General features: G+C 42.1%; 1 protein-coding gene across 1 annotated transcript in view; it reads right to left on the bottom strand.

The window, feature by feature from the left end:
• The window catches only part of exosc10 (exosome component 10), a 59,615-nt gene that overhangs the window by 20,958 nt on the left and 22,933 nt on the right, over positions 1-15,724 (bottom strand). The window contains exons 11-14 of the mRNA XM_078558214.1: positions 9,875-10,031; positions 8,200-8,348; positions 7,229-7,279; positions 5,637-5,748 (exon numbers count right to left, since the gene is read on the bottom strand). Of these exons, the coding sequence (XP_078414340.1) occupies positions 5,637-5,748; positions 7,229-7,279; positions 8,200-8,348; positions 9,875-10,031 (469 nt within the window). The remainder of the gene's footprint in view (positions 1-5,636; positions 5,749-7,228; positions 7,280-8,199; positions 8,349-9,874; positions 10,032-15,724) is intronic.

The following is a 15,724-nucleotide window of genomic DNA, read 5'->3' as shown; positions in this document are numbered from 1 at the left end:
AGCAACGAATGCAGGAGACTACGTTAGGGGAAATGCAAGTGAAATGCTGCTTCACTTGAAAGGAGTGTTTGGGCCCTTGGACGGTGAGGAGAGAGGAAGTGAAGGGGCAGGTGTTGCATCTTCTGCGTGGGCATGGGGAGGTGCCATAGGTGGGGGTTGAGGAGTAGGGGGTGATGGAGGAGTGGACCAGGGTGTCCCAGAGGGAACGATCCCTACGGAATGCCGTCAGGGGGGGTGAAGGGAAGATGTGTTTGGTGGTGGCATCATGCTGGAGTTGGCGGAAATGGCGGAGGATGATCCTTTGAATGCGGAGGCTGGTGGGGTGATAAGTGAGGACAAGGGGGACCCTATCATGTTTCTGGGAAGGAGGAGAAGGCGTGTTATCACTTATTAATGCACAGTAGTGCAACGGATACACATCTGATGTAAAGAAAAACATGGGTGTAGGGAAGAAGAAATTTTTAAAAATGCATTTGATGACTAGCACAGTATTATGCAAATCCAGTGAATCAAAGAACTGCCATACCCATGAACACCAAAGTTAGGTTTGCATGGTCTACACCAAACCCCGATACATACACTTCTGCTGGAAGCAACTTCAAGTTAGTTTATGTTGAGTTTGATATTGAGCTACTACTATCAGTTAGATCACTTGTGACACTGGCAGGTTACTAAATCCTAGGATACCTGCAAACTTTTTTTATTCTTTCACGAGATGTTTGTGTCACTGGCTAGGCCAGCATTTACTGCTCATCCCTAATTGCCCTCGAGAAGGTGGTGGTAAGCGGCCTTCTTGAACTGCTGGAGGGAGGGAGGGAGGCAAGCAGAGGGGTTTAGGAAGAGAATTCCAGAGCTAAAGACCTGGGCAACAGAAGGAAGGCATGGTCATCAACAGTGCAGTAATTGGTCATGCTCAAGCAGCCAGACTGGAGGAGCACAGAGATCTTGGAGGGCCGTAGGACTATATAGAGATCGGGAGGGGCGATTCCCTGAAGGGATTTCAAACCAACAATGAGAATTTTAAAAATCAACGAGTTGCTTAACTGGAAGTCATTGTAGGTCGGCGAGCATAGGTGTGATGGGTGACCACAGCTAGGTACAAGTTAGGTTATGAACAGCAGAGTTTTGACAGAGGATGCAAGATTTGATGCTGGCTAGGAGAGCATTTGGAATAGTTGATTTTAGGAGCTAAGAATGCCAGGATAAGGGTTTCAGCAGCAGATGAGCTCAGGAAGGGTGGAAACCGGTGGTCTTGGTGATGGAGTAGATATGGGGTCAGAAGCTTAAATAGGATGCGAAGGTTCTGAATGATCTTGTTAAGCCTCAGACTGTGACCAGGGAGAGGGATGACACTTGATTGGAAATGAACAGAGTTTGTGTTGGGGACAGAAGATATTGGTTTCGGTTATTCCAATATACAGTTGGAGAAAATTTGAGTTCACCCAGGACTAGGTGTTGACCAAGCAGCGTGACAAATCAGATGCGGTGGAGCTGGGTGTTGGTAATGTACATGTGGAACCTGGTGTTGTATTTTCAGATGGGGCTGAATTTTCCCCCCGTTGAGGGGGGTTGTGCAAGAGCGAGCGCGAACCTGATCAGCGCCCCCAATCGGGAGCGCGCAGCCATTTTACGTGGGCGGGCCAATTAAGGCCTGTGTGAGCAGGGGGCGGGATTCGCTGAGTCGGGGCCTGCACTCTTTCGTGCATGCACACGAAAGAACACAGAAAGCTCCCTGAGGCATGGAAGTGCCTCAGGGAGATTAGCTGAAGTTGTGAAAAATGTAATTAAGGTTAAAAATTTTTTTTTAAGGACATGTCCCCTTGTGTGAAACTGTCACATGAGCTGGGACATGTCCATTAATTTTTTCAAAAAATGTTATTTAATTAATGAACCCTTCATGAAACCTCATCCTGCCCGTGGATGAGGTTTCATGAAAAATGCGAAGGCCGCCTGACTTTAATAGGCCTTTGACAGTTCGGCGGGCACGCAGCTGACATGGCTGTGCGCTCACCGAACTGACAATCTAAATGACACGCGGCGACGTCAGAATGCCCACCCGACGTCACTGCGCGTCATTTTACGCATCGGCGAGCGGGCCCCACCCCCGCACGCCGACGGGAAAATTCTTCCTGTGATGTCATAGAGGTCTACAGCACAGAAAAAGGCCCTTCGGCCCATTGTGTCCATGCCGGTCTTCCTGACATCCCCTCTAAACCTCCTGCCCCTTACCTTAAATCTATGCCACCTGGTTACTGATCCCTCCACCAAGGGGAAAAGTTCCTCCCTGTCTAGCCTATCTATGCCCCTCATAATTTTATACACCTCAATCATGACCCCCTCAATCTCCTCTGCTCCAGGGAAAATAACTCCAGTCTATCCAATCTCTCCTCATAACTAAAACTCTCCAGCCCAGGCAACATCCTGGTAAATTTCCTCTGCACTCTCTCTAGTGCATTGAGGGGAAGCATGTAAATAGATGAGAAATAGAAGGTGGCCGAAGATAAATTCTTGGGGGGCTGCAGAGGTAATGGTTCATTAGCAGGAGCAGAAGCCACTGTTGGTGATTCTCTGGCTATGACAGGAATGGAACCATGTGAAAGCAGTCCCATCCAGCTGGACGAAGGAGGTGTTAGAGGAGAATGATGTGGTCAATGATATCAAAGGCGGCAGAATGGCTGAGAAGGATGAGGGGGGAAAGCTTATCACAGTCATAGTCACATTGGATAAGAACATAAGAAACAGGAGCAGGAGTAGATTATATGGCTCCTTGAGCCTGTTCTGCCATTCAATACAATCATTTTTGATTTTCTACCTCAAGCCCTCTGCCCACGTCCCCATATCCCTTAATTCCAAGAGATCAGAAAGTGTATTGATCTTAGTTTTAAATATACTCAATGGTGGAACATCCACAACCCTCTGGGATAGGCAATCTGAAAACACCACAAGTGGAGAGACAGTCGAGAGATTGAAAGCAGTGCAAGTGGTGAGGTAGTTGGCAGTCTGTAAACAGCACGAGTGGAGAGGCAGTCGGGAGATTGAAAACGGCACAAGAAAACAAAGAGTGGAAAAGAAGCTAGCTGTTTGGTGAGTATCTAGTAATTGGTTAAGGTTCATTCTGTTCCTAGGGTTTAAAATAGCTTTGGCACTTTTGCAAGTTGATTGGCTGGTAAGTGCTTAGTGTTAGGGGCAGTGTGTTAATAGCCAGCTTAGGGTACAGGAGTTAACTCGTCTATAAATAAAATAGAACGAAAAGTTTAATTTAATTATTTTATTTTAATTTTAAACACCTAAAACACATACCTGAGTAGTTAAGGAACGTGTAACTTTGAGTTGTTAGTGGTACTGGAATTTATTAAGCACAGTAAATTGAAACATACATAGGAATTACTCCAAGCTAATTAAGAAAGTAATTAAATTAAGCTAACTAAATAACTAAGTTACAATGGTGTTATGTTGCAACTGTGGAATGTGGGAGCTATTGGACGCTAATGCTATCCAGGGCAAACACGTCTGCAGAAAATGTAAGCAGCTAGGGGAATTCCAGATCAGGATTCTTGATCTGGAAGCCAAACTGCAGACACTGCGCAACATAAAGGAGGGCAAGAAATACCTGGATACTTTGTTCCAGAAAACGGTCACACCTCTTAGAATAGGGACACCTGTTTTGGTCTGCAATGAGGGATAGGAGGATGTGACCATGAGCGAGGCAGGCAAAAGGACCGAGCAGATGGTAATGGAGGAGCCTCAGATTTTGCAATTATCTTGAGATGTTACTTTGCAATTGTCAAACAGGTTTGAAGTGCTCACAACTTGTGTGGATGAAAGCATGGTGTACAAGGTGGATGAGCAGGCTGGCTATGGTACCATGCATGGTAATTTTGTGTCCCTTGTATGAATACTCCCAAGTTTCTCTGAACATCAACATTTAAAAGCTTCACAACTTTTAACAAATATTGTTTGGTTATTCTTATCAAACTGAATAACCTCACACTTCCCCACTTTAAACTCCATCAGTCCTCTTGTTGTCCATTCACTTAACCTGTCTATATCTCTTTTCAGCTTCTTTGTGTCCTCAGAGCTTACATTCCCACCTAATATTGTATTGTCAGCAAAATTAATGCATTACTTTGAGTCTCTTCATCTAAGACTTCAATATAGATTGTAAATAGCTGAGGCCCCAGCACACTTCCCTTAAGCACTCCATTAGTTACAGCCTGCCAATGCAAAAATATCCCAGTTATCCCTACTCTCTGCTTCCTGTCTGTTAAGCAATTCTCCATACCCAACTCCATGAGCCCTTATCTTGCCTATTAACTGTTTGTGTGGCACTTTATCAAATACCTTTCGGAAATCCAAAAATACATCTACTAGTTCCCTTTTGTCTACCCTGCTAGTTACATTCTCAAAAAGCTCTAATAAATTGTGAAACACGATTTCCCTTTTGTAAAACCATGTTTGTTTTGTCTGATCAGGCTCTGATTTTCAAGTCCCCATTGTTATGACTTTCTTAATAAAAGGTTTCGGTATTTTTCCCCGACGACGGTGTCAGGTTAGCCGGTAGTTCCCTGCTTTCTCTCTCCCTCCTTTCTTGAATAGTAGATTGTAATTTGTGATTTTGATAAAGGCCCTTTCAATAGTGAGGTCAGGGTAGAAAGCTAATTGGAGGGAACTGGAGGTAAGATGGGTGCGGATTGGGAGGTGACAACACATTCAAGGACTCTGTGGAGAGGTTAAATAAGTTTGGAAAGGGAGGTTGGATACAGGGGCCACTAAATACAGGATATGAGCAACACTCATTAACCCCAAGTAGCTGGAGGCACTAGTAGGGTCCACTATTTGAATTATCATGAGAGATAGAGGAATGGGTTGTATGGAGGGAGAGCCATTGTTAGATCATGTGCTGATGGGAGTGGCTTCACCTTCTCTGTTGTCCAGTCTTTTACTGGAGTTAGTGGACCCACTGTACTTTGTCAGCATCTTCTGTTTAAATCCCTAAACATTTTAATTCCAAACCTGATCTTCAGGTATTCTCGGTTTTCCATCCCTGCCATTTTCCTTTTGCCTCTCACTGATTAGCTGGTTGTATGCCCTTTGTTTTTTTTTAAAAAGTGTTTTTTTAGCTCTTCAATGCTCTAACATTGGACTCAGATGATATATCAGATTGTTCAACAATCATTCCACCCATAGTTCCTCTTTTTATTGCTTTCTCCTCATCCTGCTTATGTCAGCCCATCTCTGTTACACAACATAGTCTATTGCAAACAATATAGCCATAACATATCTGAGGTCAGAGTAACCATTTCAAACTCCACTGTGGTCTAAATAATGTGGCATTCAAAATAAACAATTTAAATAATTGGCTCTCTATGCACATATGCATATGCTAAGACAAAACATGGTGGTAATCAGCAGTTGTTGCTAAGTATAAAGCTCACAATTATCCGTATGGCTCAGATCTATGTATATAGCCCACTTCAGGATTCACCAATGCAAATGGGAACTTTGGCCACAGGTTCCAAGGTTACCGCATGCAATAACTTGCTAACTTTTTAGCTACTTGTCCAGTATCCACAATCTGTTCTTTATCAAAATTTATTATTCCATATATTGGGAGGAGTCAAAAATTAGGCCATTACCTTGAGAAGAGGCATATCACGTGCCTGCTGGACCAGGAGGTGCAGCTCATTGATCTGTTGGCGAACCAGTGGAGGAATGGGGTTGCAGCAAGCTATGATACCCTGAGGCTCTCTATGGGTGGGGTGGGGGAAAGAAAGGAAGAAAGCAGTAACTACTTGGACTGGAAGAATTCTGTGAATTAGTACATCACAATGATTGGAACACCACATTACAACAGTGACTACACTTCAAAGATACTTCATTGGCTGTAAAGCACTTTGAGACCAGTGGTCGTGAAAAGTAGTACCTAAATGCAAGTTTTTAACTGATTGTTTATTTTAAATGCTGCAGTGGAAGACTACTCACCCCCACAAACGTCCCAAACATAAAATATTGTGATGGAAACTTTATCAAAACTGAATAGAGTGAGGAGTACAGTAAACTTTCATTAGATACAGAACAATCTCATTTCAACCCTTACATCTACCATAGACCTAACTAGAGCGTAATGCACAACTGGCAGCCTAGATTAACACTGTCAGGTCTGTATCCCAATGCAAAGAAGCTCTCTCTGACTGGTTGGTTAAAAGCATTTGGTGGCACTCTCATCTGAGTCAGAATGTTGTGGAATCAAGTCCCAATCCAGGACTTGAGCACAAAAATCAAGGCCAACATTCCAGTGCAGTTCTGAGGGTATGCTGCACTGTCAGAAGTGCCCTCTTTTAGATGAGATGTTAAACCGAGGCGCTCTCATAAATAAATATTGGCCAATATTTATCTCTTAATTATCAGAAAAAGCAGATCAGCCGGTCATTATAATATTGCTGTTAGTAGGCTTTTTTATGTGTGTAAATTGGCTGCTGTACTTCCTACATTACCACACTGACTACACTTGATAAGTACTTCATTGGCTGTAAAGCGTTTTGGGATACTTGGTGGTCTTGAAAGACCTTTATGTAAATACAAATTTTTCTTTTCTTCTATTTAAATACTCATTCAAGTTTAAACTCTGTTTTCTCAATTTAACTCCTAACTTATACTGCAAACTTTACACAACATACATCTGAAGCCAATTTGCAGTGACAAGGAAAATTAAATAGGAATGAAGATGAAAAAGGTATTCAAGTTGTTACTGAATGCATAAAATTGTGTTGGTTGTTTTCACAACTTTACTAAAAGTCCATGTTTATTACATACGTTTAGGCATGTGATACTGCATTTATACTGCATGAGATCCACTCTAAAACCACTGGCTACTGAGAAGCAAAACCAGCATTTTAGGAGCTGGCTGCATTTCAAATAAACGTGTTGGATTTGTTAGGGCTGGCCACCAGGAAGACCTTGCAAGACAAACTGATCTTTCTGCATTTTGGCTGTAGGAGTTAACACACACCAGGAATCAACAGTGCCGGGAAGATACTCAACCCAATATAAAAGCAACTTTGCCGAGTCAGATGACAAGAGAATTGAATGCTTTAACATGCATCGCCTGTGGTAATTTGTGCCCAAACTGAAACTGACCTCAGACAAGTATGCAGCTCATTCTCATGTGAAATGTGGTATGCTTTTTGTTGCCACACTCCAATATTATTACAGTGGGGGAATAACTTACTTTGGCAGCTCCTCTGCTATTTTGATCATCATGTGGTTGGGTAGCACATACCTGTTAAAAAATAATATAAAATTTAAGTCAGCTTATATTTTAAATAGTTATTTCTGCCAGCTTCTCTGAAGACTTTTTACATGAAGTACAATACAAGTGAAGCAATCAGACTAATTTATTTCAAACTCTTGGAACTGAGGAACAGTTGGGGAATCAGGAGCAACAGGTTGCAGTGATCACAGAACTCGATGAGAACTGAGAGCAGCATTTTAAAACTTGATTTCGAATATGAATGATTGACACAATGAGCAGTTCTGGTTTTCTATTTTGTTTTAAATTGAGAGGGCAATACTACCTGTAGCTCCCCACTAATGAAAGCCAGAACACGGGACACTCACGGATTCTCATACATATAGCGGACGCTGCAAAAATCATGTTAAAAGCATATGCAAGGGACACAGTACAGTTCCATCACTAGACAGGCTGTGACCATCAACAAGGCCAAATTCAGGCAGGGAAGCGGGGTTTGGGGGGGTAGGAGATAGTGTCAGTGTCAGTGCCAGCAAGAAGCGATCTCCCTTGTACACAAGCAAGTCCAATTGATGCCCTTTGTACGAACCTGACCAAGGATTAAGCACCCAAGGAAACGGAACGCAGGTAGCATTTTAGAAGTGTCAAGACAAATAGGAAGCATCCACAGAACATAGAGATTTGTAACTGTAATAATCTTTGTTTGGTTATGCTGAGCTATTAATGATTTTGCATCAGCTTTTACGCCTAATGTACAAGATCTGCAAAATACAACTAAATGTTTTTGTTACATGCAAGATACACGAAAGCTACAAAACACTAACTGTTAGGGGTGGCTCATACTTCTTGCAGTAATAGATTGTGGTTAATACTGTGCATCAATATCTGCACTAATGGCAATAGCCCCAAGGGGTATTTTCCTTCAGGTTCCTTAAGCAATGTAATTATACCCTGTGCTTTCGTCCTCGAGTCGTGAAATCTTGTCCCGCCAGGCATAAAGCAGTCTGAATGCTGTAAGCTGCTGTGTGTTAAGTTGCTTTTTTTGCTTCCTATACAACTCTAGGTAGGATTCTTCTGTGAAAATTGGCTTGTAGTATTTCTGCAATTAACAAAAGATTATGAAAATACTATTTTATGCCATGTTTACAGTTTCCAAAATGGAAGCCATGCAGTAATACACCCAAAACATCCAAATACACAAGTTCAATTGTTTGTAGTAATCGGGAATATCCTTGAAGGCACTTATGGTCACAGAGTTTTAAGTGCAAGATTCCACTTTTTACAAAAAGAGGCTGTAGTTTTATATAATAAATGCTTCAGATGTAGTAAATACTTGCTTAGTTTAACTCACTACTCCCTCTGTTTAGTGAAGGATGAGTTCAAATGGTCAAAATCCAAGGTTTCTCCTACAAAATCTCAGTCCTGCAGGAGCAGGAGTGGTGGTTCTGTGCACTGGAGGGCCAGTGTATAAAACAGAGAGGTGAGCCGGGGTTTACATCGACCAGTTTTCAAACTGAGGCAGTGATATCAACCATGCCATCATGAGAACTGCGGAGCAAAAGCCAATACCTCTTATAGGGAGAAAGGGAAAGCTGAGAAGCACCTGCATGGGCCTTGGACTTGAACAGGGCTAGCTTTGCCTGTGCTGCCTCTAAAAAGTAAAATAACATGCCAATACTCATTGCTCCACCTCAGATCAGGAACACCCATATCGGATATTTACCAGAGAAACTATCTTCACCATGACAGTACCCAGAAATAAATTCCTACCATCAACACACAAGGAGAATGGAGCAGTGCATTGTTTTCAATGGTGAAGTAATAAAACACCATTAACCCAAAATATTTTGAGCAGGTGTGTGGGGATGTCAGTACCCCCCCAGGATCACATGTGCAGCAGTTCATGGGCAGTGGCATTAATCCACCATTTAAAACCTTGTACAGCATAGACAGAGTGAATTCAGAACAAATGAATCCAAATTATACAGGACTGGTTTTATTCAAAACTTACTCACAAGCTAAGAGGTCAAAATTACACATGATTATCTAACTGGACTGGGACAGCAACATGAACGTAGTTTAATGGGATACAAACCGCTCCAACATGAATGCAGAATGTGCAAATTCATACTGGGAAAACCTGAAAGGGTGTGAACCTATCCCCAGTGTGTGATATTATGAAACTTAGTGTATGAAATAGTGTCTTTAATTTGAGTTACTTATTCATGTTCTTGTAAAGAGGACCCCTCCATGTGCCATAGAATTTTAGATTAATCTGACCAAACAATTATCTCACCATTCAAATTATTATTTAATATTATGGAATGTTGAAATCTGTAAAGAAATCTAATCAGAGAAAGAATTCTTAAGATGTACACAGTGGCTGTGTGTTCTATTTGCATGAAATGCACCAAAAGAAAGACTGGTAAAAACACATAATAACATGCACGTGAATGTCCCAAAGTGATTAATATACAACTAATTACTCTGAAGTACAGTGCCTCATAGGCACCTTTTGCAAACAGAATTTTTTTCTCCCTGAATTTCTATTAATTCAGATTTTTTTCATGTGCTTCTAAAATGGCATGAAGGGACATCCCTTTCATTTAGCCAGTTTTAACCTACCTTAAGACAGATATCTCTGCTCTTCTGACACACCATTTGAACGAGATTTGCTTGTTCATTCCCCTGTTCCCATAATTGGTTCTTCATCTTGTCATAAATGTACAGCAAGTAGTGGGTGTCTTCTTGAGCGTAATGCAACATCTCATTAGGCAATGGTCTGTAAATGGAGAAGTTAGAAAGCTGTAAAACAAAAACAAACATCTCTAAGCACCCCAATAGCTAAATGGGTTGTTGTACTTTGTGGTGCACGCCGATTGTGAAGGTCCCATGTTTGATTGCTATTCTTATGCTGAGGCAGCAAACCTTAATGGTAACGAGGCAAATGAGGGAAAACAGCTGACTTCAGTGCGCTCAAGCTCAGGTGGGCAGGAACAGTGGGGAAAAAACAAACTATTGATGATGAAAATCCAGTAATCCACTGAAACAGTTTACCTGTGGGCAACAGTTGAGATTTCATACAACCCATCAGCTGCAACTACATCAGTACTCCAAACTAAATTAGCAAAATCGGGCTGCAGCAATTAGTTGAAGAAAAATGTTAATAGTTAATTCCATTAAAATACACGGCTACGGGGAAAATCCAGAAAAACACATGCACCAACATACAAAAATCCTAGCTTCTGATGGATGAAGGCCAGCGTTATTTCTATGTGTTACGTTAATGAAGAGTGGGCAAAAAGAGAGCCTGGAGGCAGTGTTAGAATCATCTCTCTAAAGATTGAGCTTTTCTTTCCCAAAATGGAAGGTCATGGCATGATCTGGATGCTAATCTGGGATTTTTCTTAAAAGGTCATAAATTTACCTTGGAACTGTCAACAAGCAAGCCTCTTCCAAGAAATCACCTGACTTATATAGTACTTGAGAAGGAGTTGTTTGTTGAGCTGCAAAGTACTTCAATTAATTAAAAGCTGGGAGACAAAAAGGCAACCACACAGCAGAGGAAAAAATCTTAAATTGTGAACCTGCTTGTTTGGAAGGCAGTCTTGTTAGAGAGCAAGCTGAGGAAAGAAGGCTACCTTGACTAGCTCCCTGTCTCTACCTTGCCTAAAATTGTGTGTGGCTATCAACCTGTAGCCAGAGAACCCTCATCTGAGTGTGACCAGTATGTATTTGGGCCTGCAAAGCTGAGACCAGAGGTGAGAACGTCCAGGCATCCAAGTCGACAGCACCAAGAGAACCCCAGGTCGACAGCATCGAGACCCTACAGGCTTCATCCTTTATTTTATAACGCCCATCCTCCAAAGCCCATCTCCGCAGAGAAACTTTATCTGTTTGTCCTTTGTTTGTCTGCGTGTGGGTCTGGCTGTGTGCTGGGGAAATTCTTTAGGAAGAGATAGATAGTTATACTTCCTGATTACAATTGCGTGTTAACCAGGACTCACAACTAGTTAAAAGAAATTTTGTTTTAAAATAAATTAATCATTGTGAGCTTTTTGAAAGAAGCCTGGTCAGAGTCACTTTTCTTCTGGGCATTAGAGGTATAGGTACACAATTGGCCATTTTGGTGAGAAAATTAAACATTTAAATTAATGGTACGGCCCACAGAGTAGTGTGCACTCCTCCCATCCTAGTCGTAACAACAGCAACCGCCACCTAGGAGAGTGCGTGAAAGGAGGGCCAGTCAGCAGCACCTAGAAGAGCAGGCAAAAAGGGAACTTGGAGGCAGTCAACAGCACTAGGTTAAGTGGACGAAAAGAGGATCTGGATGTGGTCAGTAGCACTTAGAACAGCGGACAAAAAGCAGGCCTGGAGGCAGTCAGCAGCACCTAGGAGAGCTAATCAATCCAGTCCAGTGTGTGGCTCCAGAGTGTAGTGGCTGTGTTCTGAGAAATCAAGTGTGACATCAAAGGAAAACTGATAAATGATTGGTTGGCAAATATTTTCCTTGTTTATCTCCAAAACTCATGTAATAGTAACTGTAAGGTTTTGTTAGATGTAGTAAGGTTTACTAGCAGTAGTGAAGGTCTTTGGAAGTGGCAGGGTTTATTAATTATAAATTAAGAAAAATGAATTAATTAACATAATAAAGATGGCAGGGCAGGTTATGTATTACGACTGCAGGGTACGAGCGCTCCTGGGTGCTGGTATAATCCAAGGTAAATATGTCTGCAGTCTGCGGCTTGAGGAGCTTTGGCTCAGACGCATTAAAAAACTTATAACGTTGGTACAATAAAAAGAGATTATCTTAGTTCTGGAGATCAAGATGTAGAATCACTTTGGGCAGAGATGAGAAATGGTAAAAGTAAGAAGTCACTTGTGGGAGTGGTTTATAGGCCCCCTAACAGTAACCACACTGTAGGATGGGGTATACAGGAAGAAATAATGGGGGCTTGTGAGAAAGGTATAGCGATAATCAAGAGTGATTTTAATCTACATATAGATTGGACGAATCAGATTTGCAAAGGTAGTCTGGATGATGAGTTCATGGAGTGTTTTCAGGATAGTTTCTCAGAGCAGCACGTCCTAGCACCAAACAGAGAGTAGGCTATATTAGATCTCGTAAAGTGCAATGAGACAGGATTAATTAATGACCTCTTACTGAGAGGCATCCCTATGTAGCAGTGATCATAATATGATTAAATTGCACATTCAATTTGAGGGAGAGAAGAGTGCATCTGAGACTAGTGTTTTAAACTTAAATAAGGCCAATTATGAGGACATGAAGATAGTGTGGTTAAAGTGAACTGGGAAATTAGGATAAGGGGGAGGTCAATAGAGATGCAGTGGCAGGCATTTAAAGAACCATTTCAGAATACTCAGAAAATATACACTCCAGTTAGAAAGAAAGGCTCTAAGGGAAGGGTGCACCATCCATGGATAACTGAGGAAGTTAAAGATAGTATCAAACTGAATGAAAAAGCGTATAATTCCACAAAGACAGGTGGCAGGTCAGAAGATTGGACAGAATATAAAGAACAGCAAAGAATGATCAAAAGATCAATAAGGATGGAGAAATTATTACAAGAAGATGCTAAGTAGAAATATAAAAACAGTAAGAGTTTCTACAGGTATTCTAAAAGGAAAATTGTAAGTGAAGTGAGTGTCAGTCCTCTAAAGAGTGAGAATGGGGAATTAATAATGGAAAATAAGGAAAAGGTGGATGAATTGAACAGATATTTTGTCTCTGTCTTCACTGTAGAAGATAGAAATAATATCCCAGAAATAATTATGAATCAGGAAATGGAAGGGAGGGAGAATTTAAAGCAATCACAATCACCATGCAAAAGGTACGAAGAAAATTATTAGAACTAAAAGCCGATAAGTCCCCAAGTCCTGATGGAAGTCATCCGAGAGTCTTAAAAGAAGTGGCTGCTGAGATAGTAGATGCATTGGTTTTAATTTGCCAAAACTTCCTAGATTCTGGAAAGGTTCCAGCAGATTGGAAAGTAGCAAATGTGATTCCTCTATTCAAGAAAGGAGGGAAACAGAAAGCAGGAAACTATAGGCCAGTTAGCTTAACATCTGTCATAGGGGAATTGCTGGAATCTATCATTAAGGAGGTTACAGCGGGGCACTTAGAAAATCTCAATGCAATCAGGCAGACAACATGGTTTTGAGAAAGGGGTATCATGTTTGACTAATTTAGTGGAGTTCTTTGAGGAAGTAATGAGGTGAGAGTGACTGCACTTGACATCAATGCAGCATTTGATTGAGTGTGGAATCAAGGAGCCCTCACAAAACTGGAGTCAATGGGAATCGGGGGAAAACTTTCCACTGGTTGGAATCATACCTAGCACAAAGGAAGATGGTTGTGGTTGTTGGAGTGTGGAGGAATAAAATACGTGTGTAATTATGAATGAAATAAAATACACGTACAATTGTGAAATAAATAAAATACACCTGTATTTGTGAGAGAAATAAACTTAAAATACATGTATAATGTAATTTACTGTAGACTGTCCCCAAACAGTCACGCAACCAGCACATAAATTAACAAATCAAAGGGCCAGTGCTAGCTTCCCAGACTAAGGGGCTCCGGATGTCAGATACGGTGGCAAAATCTAAGAAGAAAAAAACTATTGCGTGTGTGCATTGCCCAGGATATGTAACCAATTATCACTGTCTATTTGCTAAACCATTGACACTGTACTGTCTATTTGCTAAACCATTGACATTGTACTGTCTACTTGCTAAACCATTGACATTGTCCTGTCTAATTGTTAAACCATTAACACTGATCGCTATCTTCTGAAACCATTTGAAACTATTGTAATTGCCCAAAGTTTCTGTCACGAACCTTTTGCTATATCTATGTGCGTAAAGAGGTGTTAGGCAGAGACTGGTTCGCTCCGTTGTACCACCCCCAGTCTACTGGGGCGGTGGAAAGACAAAATGGTATTCTGAAAAACAAACTAGCTAAATTATGTGAAGAAACCAGTTTGAAAGGGCCTGAAGCTCTACCCTTGGTGCTCATGACTATGCGCTCTCACCCTAACTATCTCAAGAGCTTGCATATACAGATAGTAGAAGCTCAGAAAAAGCCCACCATTGAAGACTGCCATCAATACCAGCCCGGGGACCTAGACCTAGTAAAGACCTTCAGGAGAAAGAACTGTTTGGAACCTCGATGGGAAGGGCCTTTCCAAGTCCTGCTTACCACCCTTATGGCCGTAAAGGTTGAAGGACGCCCTTGTGGATCCACGCATTGCACATCAAGCGGACGCTGACCTCGGACGGAAGTGCTTGTGTAAGAACTTTAACTGAGCTGTCGGAATGCTGACTCTGATTTGGACCCTGTCCTGCGTGGTCCTTGCGGGGGCATGGAATACCAATTCTGCGGTTCAACGAATGCAGGCTGTAGCCTCGCAAGTTAATCGGACTAAAGGTTGGATTTGTACTCATTTTCCTCTATGCAACACAGCAGCTGAATTGCATGAGAGGGTGGAAAGGACCCGACCTTGTGCTGCTAACAACTCGAACGGCCCTGAAGATTAAAGGGAAGGAAGATTGGGTCCACGCCACTCGTTGTAAAAAACATTATCCGGCAGTCTGATAACCGTCATTATCAGTGAACTAATTTGCATTATGTATTGGATACTGCCTTTTGCTATATTCTGTCTTTTTGCTATATTTTGAGGGGGGGTACCCAAAGGATTCCCAACACTTTTTGTCTCTATGCCGCACCTATGCTAGAGAGGTAGGACAGGGTGCCTGTTGGATATGCGCCCAGACTCCCCAACATGGGGGAGAGACGAGTAATTGGCATGCTGTTCCTCTAGATGACACTGAGTGTGCTGACGTTCAAACTTATGATATTGTAACACCGCAGCACAATATGTTTAGGGGTTGGTTCCGTCGCTCTCCACCTGCCAATGGGTGGAACTATACAGAACATGGGATTAGAATTAGATCCCCACTAGAGCCGGTAAACGCCACCTGTTGATGTTCCAGTCTTACACTGAGCACTTATGATCTGGGACGAAGCTCCTGTCATACTGCAGTATCATACATCTTTGGCCTATCTGTCCGAAAGTCCACCGGTGCTGAACATCCACCAGACCCTCTTAATGGTACACATTGGGTTTGTGGAGATAAAGCTTACCCCTGGTTGCCTGGGATGCCTCAGCTGTCCTTTTTCTCTAACATGTCTGTAGGAAATTCGGAAAAGAACAAAACCACTCCCACCTGGAGTGGCTGTTGGTACCTAGCATACTTAAATCCCTATCTTCGCCATATAGGTAAATCAGATATGCACCCACATCGGCGCCTACGTCGCCGTGGCATCTCGGAATCTGAACGATTCTGGATGATTGCTTTGCCCCCTTATGGATCGGCTCGTAATTCACGTGAAATTATCAACCTGGCAGCTGCGCTTGAAAAAGTCGCTAATTCAACGGCTGATGCTCTGAT

The sequence above is a fragment of the Cetorhinus maximus genome, chromosome 15 (genome assembly GCF_964194155.1).
Source record: "Cetorhinus maximus chromosome 15, sCetMax3.hap1.1, whole genome shotgun sequence".
Classification (NCBI taxonomy): domain Eukaryota; kingdom Metazoa; phylum Chordata; class Chondrichthyes; order Lamniformes; family Cetorhinidae; genus Cetorhinus; species Cetorhinus maximus.
This window is presented reverse-complemented; position numbering and strand designations above follow the sequence as displayed.